The sequence below is a fragment of the Manacus vitellinus genome, unplaced genomic scaffold (assembly GCF_001715985.3).
Source record: "Manacus vitellinus isolate BGI_N305 unplaced genomic scaffold, ASM171598v3 scaffold_4_pilon, whole genome shotgun sequence".
Taxonomy (NCBI): Eukaryota; Metazoa; Chordata; class Aves; order Passeriformes; family Pipridae; genus Manacus; species Manacus vitellinus.
The window spans coordinates 17853856-17872587 of NW_021940604.1; the positions used below are offsets into that span (position 1 = coordinate 17853856).

The following is an 18732-nucleotide window of genomic DNA, read 5'->3' on the forward strand; positions in this document are numbered from 1 at the left end:
TAGGAAGCAGATGTTTGTGGCTTAACAGAAGAATTGTGCTAAAAGATACTCTTCATTACTGCTGGGTATGAGTAATTTTACTAAGGCAGCTGTTTCCTTAATCAAGAAAAAACCTCAAACCTCTGAGATGACATCCAGATGTTTTCTGTATCGCTTCACAGTATAATGAGTTTCCATTGTTTGTGCCATATTTTTAATTTCATCCATATTTACTTACATTCAATAAATTTTCAAATACATGTATCATCTTCCTGAACTGTAGAAGACCTGAGGACTAAATATGTGATGTATTTTGTACTCTTGACATCCTTGCCTGGTGTTAGTCTATGAGTTGCTTCTTGGGCTGACTGTGTCTCTCACCAGCATCCAAGCATATCAATGTCAGATTTCCATAGGTTGGAAAGGGTTTATTTTTTGGGGGACAGAGGGGTCTTGGGAAGGAGCTTTTTAGTGCTGGTGTCTGTTAATACTTTAGTACACCATATAGTTGTATGGTGCCTCTTACAGGGCTGCCTGTTGTTTAAAGCAGGACATACCATTGTGTTAATACATATATAGTGGGTTAATATGCAACTATGTGGATATTGGGTAAAAACAGATATTTAAAACTTCCAGTAGCTCTTAGGTGTGGGCTTAGTCCTCCATCATGGGCTGCTGACATTTATAATGCCTGTTAGCTTGCCATCTGACCTTGCTGAAAAAAACAAGCTTTATTTGACTGGACCCAATGTTCCAGGCTTTCTATTGCTGATAGGATGCAAAACTGGCATCCCAAATCTTTGACACTGATTTGCTGATGCTGAGCTGTTTCATAATTTATGTATTTGGGGTGGTGTGGTATTTCAGAGTCTTAAGGTTTGAGCATAGTTTTTGTAGGTGTTAGGCTTGTTACCTGTATTTTGTGCCTCAGGAGCCAGTTACCAGCACGCAGGTAATCTGTACATAAGCAGCAAATCCAGCTTGTTACATTTTATGTATTGCACCTCTTGAAAAATTAGAGCTGCCCTGAGTTTGGGCTGAGGAATTCTCAAAGGCTTTTGTAAGTAACATGTCCCTTTTATTATTACAGACAATCATTAAAGTTTGTTTACTACATTTCATCACCACCTTTTCTTGAATTATCGCAGCACAGATATTATTAAATGGTTGGTTCATGAGCTTTCCAGCTGCTAATGGGTTGTAGCTAAGATTGTAGTTGTTCGAGTATACATAAGGTGTAACAAAAATTATGCTTTCTTGACATTAGTAGATAAATTAGCAGTTACTTTTTCTCTTGTGGTCTAAAAGTTCTTCCTGTTAAATAGTCCTCAGAGTTTGTCTGTGTAAGCAATCTTAAATGCACATGAATAACACGAGGTGAGGTAACTAAATATAACAGGAACAAACTCTTCCTTTATGATTTTTTAGTTCTGCAATTATTTAGAAATTCATTCCTTTATTTGAGTTTTAAAGTCTGCAAGTCAGGTATGGATAAGTTACTGTACATTAATATTTCTTTGGTTTATGCCTGGTGTTCTTTCTGATAGTTGGTACCATTTATTATTAGCCTTCCTAAAATAAGATTTTCAAACACAGTAGATCTACTTAGAAATTCTTTCGTTAAAAAACAACTGAAAGTAATTACACACATTAGCTACTGCTGATAACTTGAGGGGGTTTATGCTTGTTGCTATGTGCATTTGGATGAAACCTGGAAATCTCTCACTAATCCAGTTACTTCCATTTGATTAAGTTCTCTACAGTCTTTTCTAAAGAGGGGATACTCTTCATGGTATTATGTGAGTTCTTTGCTACAATAGTCAGCTAGAAAAGAAAACTAATTTTCTTGCCATCAGTGAAATCATAAAAAAAGGCTAATTGAATAAAAGAAGGTATTTTTAAATTTTATTTTTTTAATCTAATATACTTTTCGTAATAAGCATCTTTTTAAAGTGGATTTTCTTCTATGGTCTGGTGACCAGGATACTGGACTATTCTGGAAAGGGCAGTACAAATGTAAAAGCTTACCCATCTTTGTTACTTCCTTGAGTTATGAACAAGACATGTACTGTTCTAGCAGTTTGCAGGTGAAATAGAACTGTTGCTCACAGATACCACAAGCTGCTTGAATCTCTTCAGTAATTTATTTGCCTACTTCTACAGTCACTGTTTTCAAAAGCTAGAAACTTATGTGCACCTTCCTAAATCGCCCCATCATCCTGGGAGGTGAGAGCTTTCGCAAGGCTTGGGTGCTCCGATGTCTGCTGCCGGCACAGATGTGTCACATATAAGCTTTGGATTCCCACACTGAAGATCTCATAATAAATGCCACCCTGTGATTGTTTCAGCCTTAGATTGGGATCCTCTTTTACCACAGGATCTATATTTTCCATGCTGTCTCCACTGAAAACCATTTGTCTTTTAACACGTTCCAACCCAGCGCTGTATGATGGCAGATGCTGGGCAGGATTGTGAGAATGGCTGCAGATTGTCATTATTTTTGAATGAGTTATACCTCCTGCTTTATTCAGCTGTGATACTGTTTAAATGTGCGAGGGGGAGATTTGTATGAAAACTAGCTACTTTGAGAATTTTAATGAGGGGAACATCGGAGATTATTTCCCAAACTAAGTAGATTTTTTTAATTTATTCATTTTCTTGGGATTACTGACGTTTCCTAACCCCAAGATACCCCTGTGTCATGCTGTGTAACAGCTTCACTTGTGCTTCCTCTGCTGATATTCCAGTGGGCTAGGAACAAGACCAGTTGTACCATACTGATCTCCAGGAAGGGGGTGTCTTTTTTAATTCTTAATAAAATAAAATTCTGCTCTTTCCAGTTAATATTTGCATGTGAAGGTGTGGCAACCCCTTTGCGAAGGAGCTAAAGCACGTTGTGTTTCTTCTCATGATGCTTTTACAGAATTGATGCCAATTTAAATTTCCAGCGCACAGTCATCTCTTTGCTGCTGGGGGTCTGACTGTGCCTGAAATGCCCCTAAGGGTGGGCTTGGCTTGGCCAGTACAGAAAGAGGGGTGCCTTAAGGTGTGTAGTGCAGAAGCCCCCACATGCAGCCAATCTTTGGAGCTTTATCTTGGTGCAACTCCAGGAGAGCCAGGTCTCAGCGATCAGTGACACTCTGGTCTTGGGGACTGAGGGGAGGCTTATCAGCTTTGAGCAAAGTCGTGCAGATGGACAAAGGTGCTTGCAAACTGAAAAGCCTGCCCAGAGTGGTGAAGAACATGATGCTGACTGCTATCAGTGTGTGGCCTTGTATTAATTGTTCTGGCTGGTCTTTGACCACTATAGGTGCAGCCTCAAGTGAAGCCACTTGTTTTTAATGCACTGTCCTCCTGGTCTGTGTTCTGGTAGGAAGATTTGAGGTTGGGTGCAGTCCTGGGCTGGAGGTGGGCTCATGTCTTTGTGTGGCAATTCACATGCTCAAGTCCAGCAGGAGCAGGGCTGGCCCGGAGCTAGTGAGGTGGTCTTGAACACAATCTGTTTCCTGGGGAAAATGCTCAAAACACACCCCCAGCACTTCTGGATCTGAATGTACAAAAATACGATTACAGCTTTGAAAATCCTCAGTGAAGTCCATTTGGCTTCTTTTGTTGATACTTATTATCACACTGACATGACTCATTACAGTGCTTGTTTCCAGAAACGTTATTAACTGTCTCACCTTTTAGTGCAGAAAATTCATAACTAACTTGGCTCAGCCAGGAGTGAGGACTGAATGAAATTAAACTCAAAGCCACCTGCTAATGTCAAGGTGATGGTAACTGTGAAAGCAGTAATTGCTGCTGAATTAATGTCAGCTTCTGGGTAACTTACCCAGGTGTCATAAACACTGAAAATGTACTATAGGAAACGGTTTCAAGTAATATGGCACTTAGGTGTGGTATCACTAGATATTGCAAATAGTGGCAGAATTAAACTTCCACTATTTCAGGTATTATAGTATGTCAGGTGGAGTACCACCATTTTTGTAGCATTTCTAATCTTTCATTGTAAAAGTAAAACACATGTAAATATAGCAAAAATGCTGAATTGTCTTTCAGTAAAGAAGGTATTGTAATAAGCTCTTCTGAGAGAGTTATTTTGTTAGCAGATCACTTTGAACCCAAATCAACATTTGTTATGCTGGAAGGATTTCTGTTCAGTGTTCTGAAGAGCAGCAAAGCGGCCTGTCCCTATTCATTTGTCTGCTCTCGTTTTCTGCTTTTGCACTGAAATATTCATTCCTTACCCTACTGGGAAAGGCAGTCGGGTACAGGAAAGAAAGCAATAAATCTTACTTAGTGGCTTGTCAGTTTCTATCTGTAAATATAAAAACAAAAATAAGAAATGCTTAATTTGACAGAATTAGAAATGTTCGGAAAATGTCTTTGTCAATTGAAAAAAAATTAAAAAATAGTATTATTTGCTTTGGTGTTAAATTTTTACTTCTAGTTTCCTTCGTATGGAGGACTTTTTAAAGCAGAATTCTGACTGTTGTTTAATTTATGATACTGTACCATGTTATGCTCTTTTTTAATTAGACATGCCTCATACACAATTCTAAGATATTTCTCGTTTCCTATGTTTTCTTTTCTTCCTGATTAGCAACAGCAATTAAATCTACAATGAGGTAATCTAACATTTTCAAAGGGATTTGTCATTCCAGCCAGAGGAAACATTTTTGTTTATCCAGAGGAGATAACATTCTTGCACTATAATTAAAGCCAGTGCTCACCAGATGACAGGTCTGGTCTTAGCCCTGCAGTTGCATCTTTGCAGGCACATTCTCATTTCTCTGTGGGAACGCTATTTTCCCTAATAAGATTTGTTAATGGATGGGAGAGTCTGCAAGATCTGATTGATTGTGGCATTGGGTGTTCTAACATGAGCATTGCAGTTCTAGATGTATGATCCATTAGTTAGTTTATTCTCTCTTACTAAGAACAAAAATACTTATATGTATTTAAAAAATAATTAAGAATATCTAATGAGTGAGAATATGATGGGGTTTTTCCCTTGCTTGGTATGTTCGTTGCCTGTGGAATGAACAGACGGTAACCGCATGCAGCAATGAGGTGGATTTCGTGTTTTGGTATTAGTGTTTACTCAAATGTTGTTCAAAGAATTGCTGGCTTGGAGTAATGGTGATGGTTGGAGTGACTTTTGTGTCTGTAAGGCACGCCAGGTTGGTAACTCAAAGGACAATGAAGGTGCTGCTTTATTAACCCTGAGCTCATTTTACATTTAACATTTCACAGCCTACTGATATAAACAGAGATTGTGATTGAAAATGTTGGAACTCTGTCTTCTATATAATCTATTTATGATTATAGGAAGTATCTAACTTGCTTTAGTGCTAGTATTGAGTAGGACTTCAGTGCTAATTTTGAATAGGGCTACAGAGGAATTCACACTAATTTCATGGAGGAGTCCATTTTACATGGTGAGAATCAGTATTATACCTTTTAAAAATGTTAGTAATGCTTTAGAGTTTAAAAAGAGAATTATTTTACATCCAAAGCCTGGCAAAAATTAGGTTAGAGGGAAATGCTTGAGAAAGTATTTCATATCCTGCCCAACTTCATAGTGTTACTTACTGATCATGTATTTCTGACTGGTTTCAATGATCATTTTCTTTCCTGAATCACAATGCTTTACTCAGAATAATTTTCTTTGTTATGTTATGGCATCTAGCTGACTTAAATATCAGTGAAATTTTTAGTGGTTTTGCTGCTTTTTAAGGGTAGTTGGAGTACTTTCATCTGAATCCTCAATTTAAAAGAAGGGATTGATGACAGTGTGGCTTACTCTGTGCATCACCTGATAAAGGGACTGCCGACATGTCAGGTAAATAACTCCACACTCCCTTTTCTTTGAAGAGTATGCAGTCTAGATATGATAGAGCACTGGACAAAGTGATGGAGACCTTGTGAGAGGTTTATAGACTTTTAGACTCGTAGGTAAATATTTAAACTAAATGTGGGGTGAAGGGTGGGTTCAGGCATGGGACGGTGAAAGCTTCTGCCAGGTCTGATCCAATTGGAATACTTCATGTAAGTAATCCTTCATTATTGCTGGCTCACTATTCGTGAGGGAAAGCCAGGAAAGGTTCCTGAGGCTCTAAAGATAACTACTGGAATGGGAAATTTACTGTAGATATTTTCCTTTATTATATAATGTCTCTCATTTTTGTGCTCTGTCATTTCTGCCTTTGCTTTGTGCTTCTCAGCACAACTGTTACCATTTGTGCTTACCACAGTGCTGACTTTAATGAATGAAAATCAGGGCTTGGCAAAAAGTTGAAATTTCTGTTAGAAGTGGAGATAAGTAGAAGTTTCTGTTGTTTATTTACTTCTATTATTAAAAAAAACAAAACAAAAAAAACCAAAAACAAAAAAACCACAACATTGTCCTGTACAATATTTATTTCTTGTCCAATACTAGAAGTTTCTGCAAAAGAAAAATAGCGTGGATGTTGTGGATGGTGTACAATAATTGCAACACCTGCTTTGCCTATTTTTCTTTAACTGTTAAAGCTGCAAATTGAGAAATAAAGTGGTTCCTTTATTAATCCTTCCCCTTTTACCCTTGCTGAAAGAGTATAATTTTACTGCATGAAGCTACTACTTATTGTGTTCAGTCATTCAGAGTGGTGTTGTATTCTTGTCATTCTTGTCTATACAGTTCTACTTAATAGATAGTGATTTGGCAGTCAGTTGTTCAGCCATGTTAAATTAGCCTTATAGATAAAATTGGATAATGTCCATAGTTGACTTTTATTTTTAACTTTGGAAGGGGAAGGAAAATCACTAGCATACAAGAAAAGGCAGAGTTTTATGCTGTGCAGCAGGTTCTTCTACAGAAGTTCTGGGTCCTGGTGTGTCCATTCCTTAGGAGGATCACCATAGCCACTCTCCTGTCAATATTTCAATGTTTCAGGGCAGAGGTGCTAAACTAGGCTGATGAGCTGATCTCACGGTATGTTGTGAAAGGCTGAGGGAGGTCTCTCTTGTGCTAAAAAACTAAAGGCTAGGTTTGGCTTCAACAGACCAAGGTGAAAAATGTGGCTGTGTAGTGAAACGAGGGGAAAGCTTGTGTTCTCATAGTGGGTTACTGTCTCTTGCTCCTCCCAAGGAAATCTGCTAAGAGATAATTGTTCTGCACCAACTGTTGTTGAGTGTTCCTCAAGGTTTTAACCCTTGGGGAGACTGAACTGTGCACTGGGTAAAGATCACAAATCCATAACTAATTCTCATCAGAATGCATACAACTGGTAAACTGGGAAGTTAAAAATATCATGGATTATGAAGCGATTTCCAAGCAAATTGTTTTCCCTGCTGCTTTGCTCCAAGTTTCTCCCCGCACTCACATGCAATCCACTTGAGAAAATTTTCTGACTCCAGCCATAATTTGGCTTGAAATTACTTAGCACCCTCAAAATATCTTGTACTATAATTCCTTATCTTGAGATATGTATCATATGAAGAGACCTTGGACTGGGATAGTTTAGAGCTTCTTTATGGTAACATGATTATCCCAGAGTTTTATATTCACTCCTGATCACATATTTTCAATAGTAGAAAACCTTTATTCAATGTGGCTTTTAGGAACTGGGATTTTATGAATTGTATTTTATATGTGTGGAAAGAAACTTCTTCATTACCTTGTTTTGATCAGCAAATGTCTTTTTGTATTCACATATGCATGGCTACACCACAGGATGCATCGGATGTACAAGCCGATTTCTAATACATAAATAAATATAAATTCATCATAAATATGTCTGAGAAGAAAAAATTAATTGAAAGGAACCATTATTAGAAAGAGAGAACAATGAAGGTCACTTTGCTATTTTGACTACTACACCTGGGATAATCCCTTTCAGTGTTGCGCAAGATCCCAGTGTAATTCCAAGGAAATAGGCCTTAAACATCATCATATTGAAATCACTAAATAGATTTCTATATTTAAGTTGGAACAATATTGCTTCTAATTAAAAACCCTCTTAGTAGAGCACTCAGTTCTCAAAAAATCAGATTAGTGTAACCTGAGCTGAGCTGGCAGTTGAAGGAAAGCAAAATCCTCTTTGTTTCAGCTTTTTAACTCATAAAAGTTTCTCTTGTTAAATTGTTTATCATTCTTGTGGGCATATGTTAAGCATTTGGGTTCCTTTTACTTCATGTTTTTAAAATGAAAGCTGAAACTCTTTAGATGCTAAATATCAGTTAAGTCTCAGTTGTCTGCAGGGGTATATTCTAATTTTTTGATTAATTGTGGCATTGACACTATCTGGGCATAAGCCAGCTGAGTCCATAAAGACTGTAGTGCTGCAAAATTATTTTTTTATTCGGTGGTGTGGGGTGGTGTTTTTGCCACAGACTGCCCCTGCAGCAGATTGCCAGTACAGCAGGTACATGGTGATGCAGCCCCGGCTCCCACAGCCTGCTGAGCCGCTGTTAATAAACCTCACGGAAAGCAAAGGCGGCCTTTCTGCGCCTGTGTCCCCACCACTCCAGCAGGAGGTGTTGCTCGGGGTAGGGAGCTGCCAGCGAGCAAGCCTGGACGCAGCAGCGTGCCTGGCTCACGGCCCCCGTCCTGAGCCCGGCGTATCTGACAGGGGCAACCGGGAGCGTGTAAGCTGCTCTGTGACATCCAGAGCAGGTCTGGCTGCACCCATGGCTCTGTTTTGGTGGGGTCATGCCAGAGGCTGGTTATCTGGGCATTGTCACTGTGTGATCCTGCTATGTGAGTTCTCTTGTTACCAGCTGCAATGGAAAACAAGTCGTGCTGCTTTGTTCCTTTGACGTCATTCTAAAAGAGCAGGAATGCTTCATTGTGCTGAGGTGGCTTGTACCATATGCTCAATAATGGTATTATTTAAATTAATTTGGTTGGAGCACCAATGCATTTTCCAACACTTGGTTTCTTCTTAACTTTCAGGTTTTCCGAAAAAAGGCAGTGGAGCTTGGAGAGAAATTGCTACCTGCTTTCAACACTCCCACTGGGATACCTTGGGCATTGCTTAACATCAAGAGGTAAAACAACTGTTTTTTGGTGACTAGAACATATAAAAATTATGTTGAACCCATCTTTACCACAGAATTATTACAATTGCTGTACAGTTTTTGTCTTTTTTGGTTCTACAATTTAAATTGGGAAATTCAAGTGGATACACAAGAATACACATTGAAATATATTTATTCATCTCACAACTGGCTGCGTTTTTGTCAGTTAACATGTTGTTCATCACTGAGGTCCTTAATTGCTTTTACAGTTGTTTTAGGTAGGGTAAGAGCAAAAGGGCATGTGCTACTCTGAAAGGATAAATTTTCTATCCACTTGATTTTTATCTGTTCTCAAATGCACCATCAGGACATCCTTCATACTGAGAAACAAGAGTAATACCTTCAACAAGTGACTCACTGTTTTGTACCTTCTCCCAAGGAGTACTTTTGCTTTGGGCAGTTGTGGTTTGAAGGCAGCTGTGTGTTTGCTGTAGGAGATGCATAATTTCCTGAAATCACTCTTGCCTCCAGACATGTCAGCAATTCCTTGGTCCATCTCAGGACTGCTAGCTGTGATGCTGTGCTGGTAAAGAAAATTCTTTCTTTGCACTGAGTGGGGAAGAATATTGAAAGTTACACCTGTGGGGTGTATTTGTGTATTCGTAAGGACACCTCATCTTTCTTCATATTGCAAATAAAGCCCAGCATCACTCGTCACGAGAAAGTCAATCAGGAAGAATTTCACATGTGCATGTGTTGGTGGTGTGTTTTTTTTGCGTGGTTCCCTCCTTGGCAGTCAGCATCTTCCACTGTTCTTGATCTGTGTTTATAAACACACCTTTCCCCACAGTGGGACATACATTGGCGTGTTGCTTGATTGGCTCTGTTTACTTCAGGCTACACAGTAAACTGCTCAGAGGCAGTCCTGCAGAACCCCCTGGCGTGTCAGTTCAGACAGGCTTTTCTTCCACCTTCCTTTCGAACAGCAATGAGGTAGAAGACAAAAAAAGCACGTCCATGTGCAGGAGCAGGAGGGAATTAGCAAATCCTGAACTTTCTCATCATTGAAGGGGCTGATTAACTGTTGCCTGGTGATGATTCTTGGACTTTGGTTAATTACATGCATTCTAATAATTTCTTCTCAACAGGCTTTAATGAGTTCTTCACAAATTCAATAGTACAACAGCTTGAGGTGTGTTGGTTATTTGTAAGCTGTTAGAAAAACTTCTGAATACAAAATGCTAGCATACGTTTGAAATTGCAACACAACAATACCTTGCTCTACATAGTATATGTAAATGTGTTTAAAGTATTCAGGCTAAAAATTTGTCTTTTATCTAAATCCCTGTTTAACTACTAAATAAATCAATTTTTGCATATAACTCAAATTGTGTGATAGATCTTTACGGTTTTATTCCTACTTTCTCACAACAACTGCTATAGGGCACTACAGATGTCAGCCACAAACACTGCAAGGTGGTAATGCAAAAGGGATTCATTTCTTATCTGGCATAAAAGTGGAAGAGGATCTGTGCTGAAATAATATCTTTTGCTGTGGCAGAAAAATTTACATTAAATGCTGGGTTCTTGGTTATTCATTCTGAATCCTTCCACATCTGCCTAGGTTTGACCTTCAGTAGATGACTCTTCCATAATACTGTGAGTAAACAAATATGCTGTCATCCAGGCTTAGGAAATGCTAAGCCACTGAAGCCTGCATATATTACAGATCTAATACGCCTCATTTCTGATTAGTATTTTACTTGATTTTATTTTGATTTACGCTTCAAATTGGAAAACCCTCACAATAGATTATGGGTGTCAGTGGTTATTTTTAAATTACTATTTTTGGGTTAACAGATGAGCTGGATATTTATTTCACTGTGCAAATGTTCTTCACGAAATAGTTTGTTTTCTCTGCTCGTCCTGTATCATCATAGCCAGACTTGTTCTCTGCTTGCATGCCCCTGTGTGTAAACATATATGTGCACCTTTGTCTAACATATATATGTGCTTACATACCAAAGGCTGAAGTCTTTTTCTTTTTATCTTCTCCATTGTTTTTCTTCATCTTGCTTCTTTCCTCACTGTTTTGTGACCATAGGACACTTACTGTTTTATTTGTGGAACCCTAATTATCAAATATAATAAAAAGTTCATTGTACTATTCTACAGCTAAAATTACTTGCCAATTCTTGAGTGTGTTTGCTTGTAAAATTTCCTTTGGTCTCTAAAGTACATTTTAAGTAATTAGATTGGTTGTTTGTACTGGGATTTCCTTTTCTTTCTTTCTAAAGTTTCAGTTGCAGTTCCTTATTTCTGATGTTCTTGGTATTGCTCTGTATCTTCATCTGCAGCATCTATTTTTCACTTCTGCTTGTACTGCAGGAATTTGAACTTCCTTTTATTTAAGTAACCAGGGTTATATAGCACATACTGACTGTTCTGGCTAAAAATGCTGGTACAAAGAGAGGCTGCAGACAGAGAAGTGTTTAAAGCAGTAGTGAGTTGACAGACAGGTTTGAGTCTTATTCTTGGGAATAAGGAATGCAAGCTGGCAAAGCCACTTTTATTTATTTATTTACTTATTTATTTTCCTCCCTCACACAATCCTTTGTTTAGATATTTTGTCTTCAATACTTCTAAAACACTAACTATAAGAGTTACTTGAAACACTGCTAGTTCGTGATCCTATATTTTTCTTCTCAGTGAGTTGTGATAACTGGGCTTCTCCATGCTAAAATTGTCATTTCCCTTTCTCTCTAAAAACTTCAAGTAATTTATAACTGAACAATTGGAATTCTTGTGTCTTTCCGTAATTTACCTCTCAGATTTATAGAAATAAAAAAAAATGAAATTATAACTTTCTTAGGGAGTTAAGTAAACTTAACAAATACCCAGCCTTGCATCAAGTTTGCAGGATCAAGTAATCTTTTTAATGTATCTATTTATTTTTATCTCTGTAACTATTAAAAGGGAAGCTGTTCAGGGCTTGTGTTTATGGGATGATGCCCAGCTGTGAAATACAGAGAAGAACCCAGACTGATGTTATTCTGTTGGATCTATCAGGAATTAACTTAATATAAGATGCTGTGCATTTTTTTTGTTTTATATGAAAATTGTGCCTTCATGACACTTTTCCCCCCTTTAAAAGCAAACCTGTATCTGAGTTCTAGTCACTATTTTTCCAATAAGACCACATTACTACTTGCTAATAAGCATTCTTATGTGAAAGAATGTATTTTCCGTAAAATGTTTGCTCTTTATACATTGACCAGTTGCATAGTTTTTATAAGGTTATTTATTTTGTGTTTTGGGCTATGATGTAGCAATACTGTTAAGCATTAAGGTGCCTGCCTTTTTATGAAGAATCAGTGTAGCATATAACCTTTAAGTGCATCTGAAACTTTGAAAAATAGTTATGCCTTACCTTAATGAAAAAGTTTTCAACTGGAGTAAATAATATTTTTATTTCTGGAAAGAGAACAAACTGAAAATGGTATCTAAGTATCTAAGGCTATCACGGTATGCAAGGGGTATACCATACCTGGTCCTCTGTCTCAGTGGCAAAGCTGAATTATGTAAACATTTATAGCTACAGCAACCATGGGAAGTGTTGTATAAGAGGAAAAGCTTTGAGGGGTGGCTGGAGTGGGTCAGAGCAAAGAAGCTTAACAGAAACTAAAAAGGAGAAGTTTGAAATATGTGATTAATTTTTATTGAAAACAAACCTCAGGGTGTGGTAAGATTTACTCAACATAAATGTAAAATGCTTACTGTGCCTGATGTCAGCTCAGGGTTCTTTGCCTTTCACACATTAACATTGATTGTACATTAAAAGCAGACCTTAGTTCAATTCAATATAACATATTTTTTGAAGTGAGACAGCAGAGGCCTTGCTAAATTGTTTACACAAAGTAGTTACTCATTTGTAGGTAACCGAGGTTGGAAGTGACAAAGCTGCAATATATACCACTGGGATATTGTCAGCATGATTTTTAACAAGGTCCCCTTTTGACTTTATTATTGTTGTTGTTGTTATTATATTAATTATTATTAATAATAATAAATAAAATACTGCATTTTGTACAGAATATTTAAGTTGGGCCACAGGCTTTTCCAGGAGTCACAGTTTTCAAAGTTTGAACAAAAGTTTATTGCAGCTACTGGGCCCTTGTAGCTGCTGTGTGGATTCAGTACAAGATACACTCATAGCTTCAAAAAGAGCTTTTTGTCTCACATCACTAGGAAAAAAGAAAATAGCAAGAAAAAATACACCCATAGTTTTTTATTTTGAATTAATTTTTACCGCCAGCTCAGATTCCTGTTCCATGACAGTACTGCCGAGTAGGATGGTTCTCCCCACCATCTTTGGCTTGCCTTGGAGAGCAGTTTTGGTGAGGGATTTTATGGTAAAATGCCACAGCATCTGCCGGGATGACGCAGACACAGGTGATGTTCTCTTATGGAGCACTCATTTTGATACTTCACACTATCGGGTACTTCTTCTGGTTCTTCAGACTACCAGCAGTGGTTTAGGCTGTAGACATTTAAAGGAGCTTCTCTCTCAGCACCTTCCAGCTCAGTGGAAATGTGGTCAAAAAACCAAGCACTGAGGTATGAAATTTTGGTCTTCAGACAGCAGAACTTGCTTGAAAATATCTTAAAGTTTCAGAGTAATTCCCAAATTCAAAATGTGTTTGAGATCTCATGTACCAACAACACTTGAGGTCTTCAAAATGTCTTTAGTGTGCTACCTCGTTAAAAAAACTCTGGTATTCCTAAGGTAAGATTTTAGCATATAACAGAATGGTTCTCTTTGAGTTCTGGGACATTTTCCAAAACATAATCAATGCACTTAGGACTATATACCTTTATAGTTTGTAAAGGAATCTTAAAAGTTTGAAAATGTAACAAAGAAGGGATCCAATCATGTAAATTCAGTAAACCTTTTTGGACAGCTTAATTCTCCCACTTACATTGTCCCAAAATACCTGAAATGTGATTGTTGCATTATTTTGCAAAATCTGTTGCAAGTTGCTTGTATGATACTATATTCTTTAAAATAATTAACAGTTCATGCTTTTACTTATCCTAGTGATGCAACAAGCCATTTCTTGCAGAAATTCAACCAGGATGGATAATTTAATTTTTCTGGTTTGCCCTGTTAACTCCAGTGTCTAAATTAAATTAAAAAAAAAAAAAAAAGAAGACTAAGACTACAGGGTTAAATAAAGGCGTATTCTTCAAATTTGACTGTCTTAGCAAAAATAAACCTGTTTTTTAAAGCAAGTTTAGGGAGGAAAAACTTACATTGTCTGCATAATTTGTTATTGTAGGACCATGCAGAAGTTGTGTTTAGATGAAATCTTGAAATCTTTAATTTTATCCCTTCTGTGTAATTTTGGCATAATGTTAGAGGAAGAAATCAAAAATACGTAAGGAAAAAAGCTAAAGGTAGCAGACATGGTTTATAAAGGCTTTTTGTGTGTGGTTTTGGCAAATAGCTCCACTAATGTAATAGAGTGGTAATAATAACAAAAAGGATTTGGATATTGAGTTAAACACTGAGATTTCCCCTGTAGAAAAAACTACCAATTGAAAGCAGACTTTTACCTTCAGGCATTTGGATCGTGGTGTGGATTTGTATTAGCACTGGATGCAAAGAGCTAAGTCCTAGCTGAACTTTACCTCTCTAAAAATTATTTGTCTGGTGTCAAGCATATGTTTGGGCATAGAATGATCTGCCGTCGAGAGATACTGATCTCTTTCCATTGACTGAAGAAGACCGTACACAAGTAATTGAAAGAACTAACATCTTGAGTTGAGGAAATTAATTCCATCCTAATTTATAAGTAACTAGTGACAAGAATGATTTCAGCAAAGGGTACATTTTTCAGCACAGACATTTCAGTTAATTGTATGATTCATAAGCAAGTTTACATTTCTTGAGTCAGTATTGAATGCAAAAAAACCTGGAAAAATAGTTTTGTGTTTGGGGCATTTTGATATCATCATGTTATATGTCATCTGCTAAGAAATTTCATTGTTTTAGGACTTGTTAGAACACTAAAGTTAAAAGATTCCTTGCCATATCTTTGCCTCATCTGAAATGAGTAGCCAGCATTGCATAGTGCTTTATCATAGAATCATAGAATCGTAAAATCAGCTGGGTTGGAAGGGACCTTTATGTTCAATAGTCAGTATATTTGACCTGTGGTGATGTCTGATTTGCCATTAGGCAATGTAAAAAAAAGTCTCATTTATAATAATATCATAAAAATTCCATGAGAAAGTTCAAGGAACATAGCAGTTTGGCAAGGAAGAAAAAGAACTAAGAAAAAATGTTATTTTTATGATAGCCCTTAATGATAGGCTGTATTACTCAAATACCATTTTCAATTCAATATTGTAATGCAGAATTTGTGTGGGAGGCTGCCCTCTGGCAATAACACAGGAAGGATTTGGGACCTATTATTACTATTGCAAAATATCTTTCTCAGTTGAAGTGCCTTCTTTATAGGCAAAAGAAAGAGATTCTAGTCCCAAATTCTAAGTTTAAATACTAAATCTTTCCCACAGTTTATTAGTGCAATGTGAAATGCGTATAAATACTTACAAGTTCATAATTATCATACTGTTTATCTGTGTAAAATCCTGTGTGAGTATTAGTAATGTGATTCCTCAGTATGAAATGTACAATTGCAATCACTTTATAGATCTCTGTGGTGCTAACAATAGGTAATGTTCTTCTAAAAAACAAAACAAACCTTGTGCCAAACAGCCCCACAGAAGCCAACTGGTTAGAGCAGGAGGCTCTAGGTCTTCACTTCATAAATCTTGCCCCCCTCCTCAGCAGACAGTTTTGAGGGTATGAAAGCCTTCCGCAGCTATCATAACATTTTGTCCTGGTGGTTTAAAAAAATGGGAAATGGCTTTTATGTGTGTGTGTTATTTGTGAAGAAGATATTAATGTTTCTGCTCTGGAAACAGGGAGGGATTTGAGTTAGGATAGGCAAGTTGAAATATTTTGTGTTTTGCTCTAGAAATCAGGATAGGAAGTTCATCCGAGTCACCTATATACCAATAGATGGCAAGTACCAAGAAGGTATGGCAAATTTTCTGCTAGTCTGGTTGTAAATTAACCAGTCCCTCATCAAAATGCAGTGACATAAGGTGGGAAAGTTGCATCAGGTCCTCAATTTGCTTCCTGGGAGTTAAAACCATTCTTGCTCTCCAAAGAAATCTGCCTGCAAGATTTTAAAATTGCCAATATTGAAAATAGAATTTTATAAATTAGTATATGGATGTTGGTGTTGCTTGTACTCTTGCTTTAGCTGGATAACTGCTGTTATCACCGTAGGATACTTAGTGTTATACAAGTGTTGTTAACTACATTTTTTCAGAAATCATTACTAAGAACAGATTCTGCTCATATCTTCACAGAATACTGCATTTTTTCCTCACTGAAAAAAAGCAATTCCCTGCAATACTTCTTGAAGTACATCTTTTATTACAGATAAACACATAGATTTATGTATGTATTGGTAAATCTTTTTTCATCATTTTATGGTTTCTCGTTACTGCTGATATGAGAGGCTTTCTCCGTAACTTCCTCTAAACTATAACCTTGCAGCTGGACAGCTGAGACCCTGCCTGTAACTGATACAATTCCAATGCATCATGTTTATCACAAATAACAGTTTTACTTATCTAAATTTTCAACTTCTCTTTATAGCATTTCATAATCCTATTAATACTGTGAAACTTGAATTTTGTATTTTTCAGTTTCATAGTGCCAATGCTAATGGGGGTGTGTTATGCGTCTTTTAAGTTGATTAGTCATAACTGCTTATGACATCTTTTGTTCTTCCGAAAGTCATGGCATATCCATTTGCATGGATACGTTGGATACTCTTGCAGTACAGTTTCCCATTTAATTTTTTAGATTGGCTTTATAGTAACAAATCAGCATAAAATAGGGGGTTTTTCCCCTAGAAATCAGTCTATTATATCAGAATAATATTCACGCAGATTTAATTTTTGCCTTAGATTTTAACAGAAACAAAAGTTTGTTATTTGTTAATTGTTTAGTTATGTTTAGCATTAGGTGAGAACTGCGGAGTTTGCTTTCTTTTCAGAAATCTTAAAATAATGGAAGGATTATTTTCTTCTTTGCTTCCATAATTGCTGATCATAACTTGGACTTTCTCAACTTTGTGACTAGCTTCGTGTGTTGAGATATATACACACTTCATGCATAATTGTTTTTAAACAATAATCTCAGCATTAAATGATACCTGTAGTGCTGTGCTTGTTACTCTTAGTTATCTAGGTGATGATAAATGTAACAAAATGGTTTTAGGTTGGAAAACAGCTACACTGTTTCTCATAGTGTCTCTTAAGCATCCAGACCTTAATTGAATGCTTAATCTACTTGCAAGTTTTTATTACAATTCTGAAATCATCCAATGCCTTTTAGTGGTGTGTTTTCTGTAAATCAAAACTTTTGCAATCTGTCTTTGATCCTGCTCTACTTTATGTATTTTCTAATTCTGCTACTCCTCTTCCATGCTTACTGCCCTCTTCTAATCCGTATTTATTTTAGAGGAGAAGGATAGCAGTGATCATTTTCACCCCTGGTAGAAGTTTTCTCTACTGTGATTCTGTGATTTTTGCCCCACATAAGAAGTATCTGAATCCTGGATGCATCATGTTTTCCCGATCTGTGGGTTGCTTCTCTGAGTCTTTTTTCAGATTTTTCATTTTCATAGCTTGTGAAAATTAATATTTGAGAACTGTACTGAGTATTGTCCCACGTATGTTTTCTGCGACTTCTGGGCTGTGCTTTTCAGTTTCTTCCCTTCGTCTCTTCCATCTGTCCTTCCATCCTTCCTTCTTTATCTCCTTCTGTTCTTCTGTCCCTCACGTTCTTGAGGTCATCTAGTTGATCTGCTTCTCTGCCTCTCTGCAGTACCCCAAACTAGAGATGCTGCTTTAAGGTATGATGCTTTATGGAAGAGTTGATCCATAAATGCTACTTCTCTAGAGTATTATCATCTACTACATTGTTCATCAAGGTCTTAAATATATAGAAGTACTTAAATATTCTGGAAAGAGTGATAATCAAGTTTATGTGTATTTTGGTATACACTGTGGGGTAGACGGGGGCTATGTGTGTGTATACATCAACACACACATATAGATGTTTTACATATATAAAAAACATATTTATAACATTTAGCAGTGTCAGGCAAATTGGGCTTCTTTAGGGAGGTTTGGGAGAAGAGATATATAGCAAAAGACTTATGCTTGGCTTTGCTACTGAAGACTATATATTCTTTTAAAATCCTTTATCTCCAGTCTTTCGCAAATACAGAATTGCTTGTTCTTTACCATATCCTGGAAGACTTTAGAAACATTAAAAAACCACAAACACCCAAACTAAAAATATTTTCAGTCTTCATTTGTTACTGACATTCACTCTTCCCATTCCGACAGCTAAGCTTGACCATATGAAGACTTCTATTCGATCAAAATAGAATAGGTTAGCACTCTTTGGAAGCTATGATGTCATAATTCTTATGTTTCTACACTCATTCTTATCTTTTACAAAGGAAGGGAAGTGAGGAGAGAAAAAAAAATTTAAACAGTAGTGAGGCTGGAGAAATTAAACAGCTTTCAGGCATAATGGAAAATGAAAAAAAGGTGCATTGATTTTACTCATTTCTCCTTTCTTCACATGGC

The 18732-nt window shown here is 36.9% G+C and overlaps 1 protein-coding gene across 1 annotated transcript in view; it reads left to right on the top strand.

Moving 5' to 3' along the window:
• MAN1A1 (mannosidase alpha class 1A member 1) overlaps positions 1-18732 on the top strand; it is a 107748-nt gene that overhangs the window by 36788 nt on the left and 52228 nt on the right. The window contains exon 4 of the mRNA XM_029962794.1: positions 8921-9015. Coding sequence (XP_029818654.1) covers positions 8921-9015 — 95 coding nt within the window. The remainder of the gene's footprint in view (positions 1-8920; positions 9016-18732) is intronic.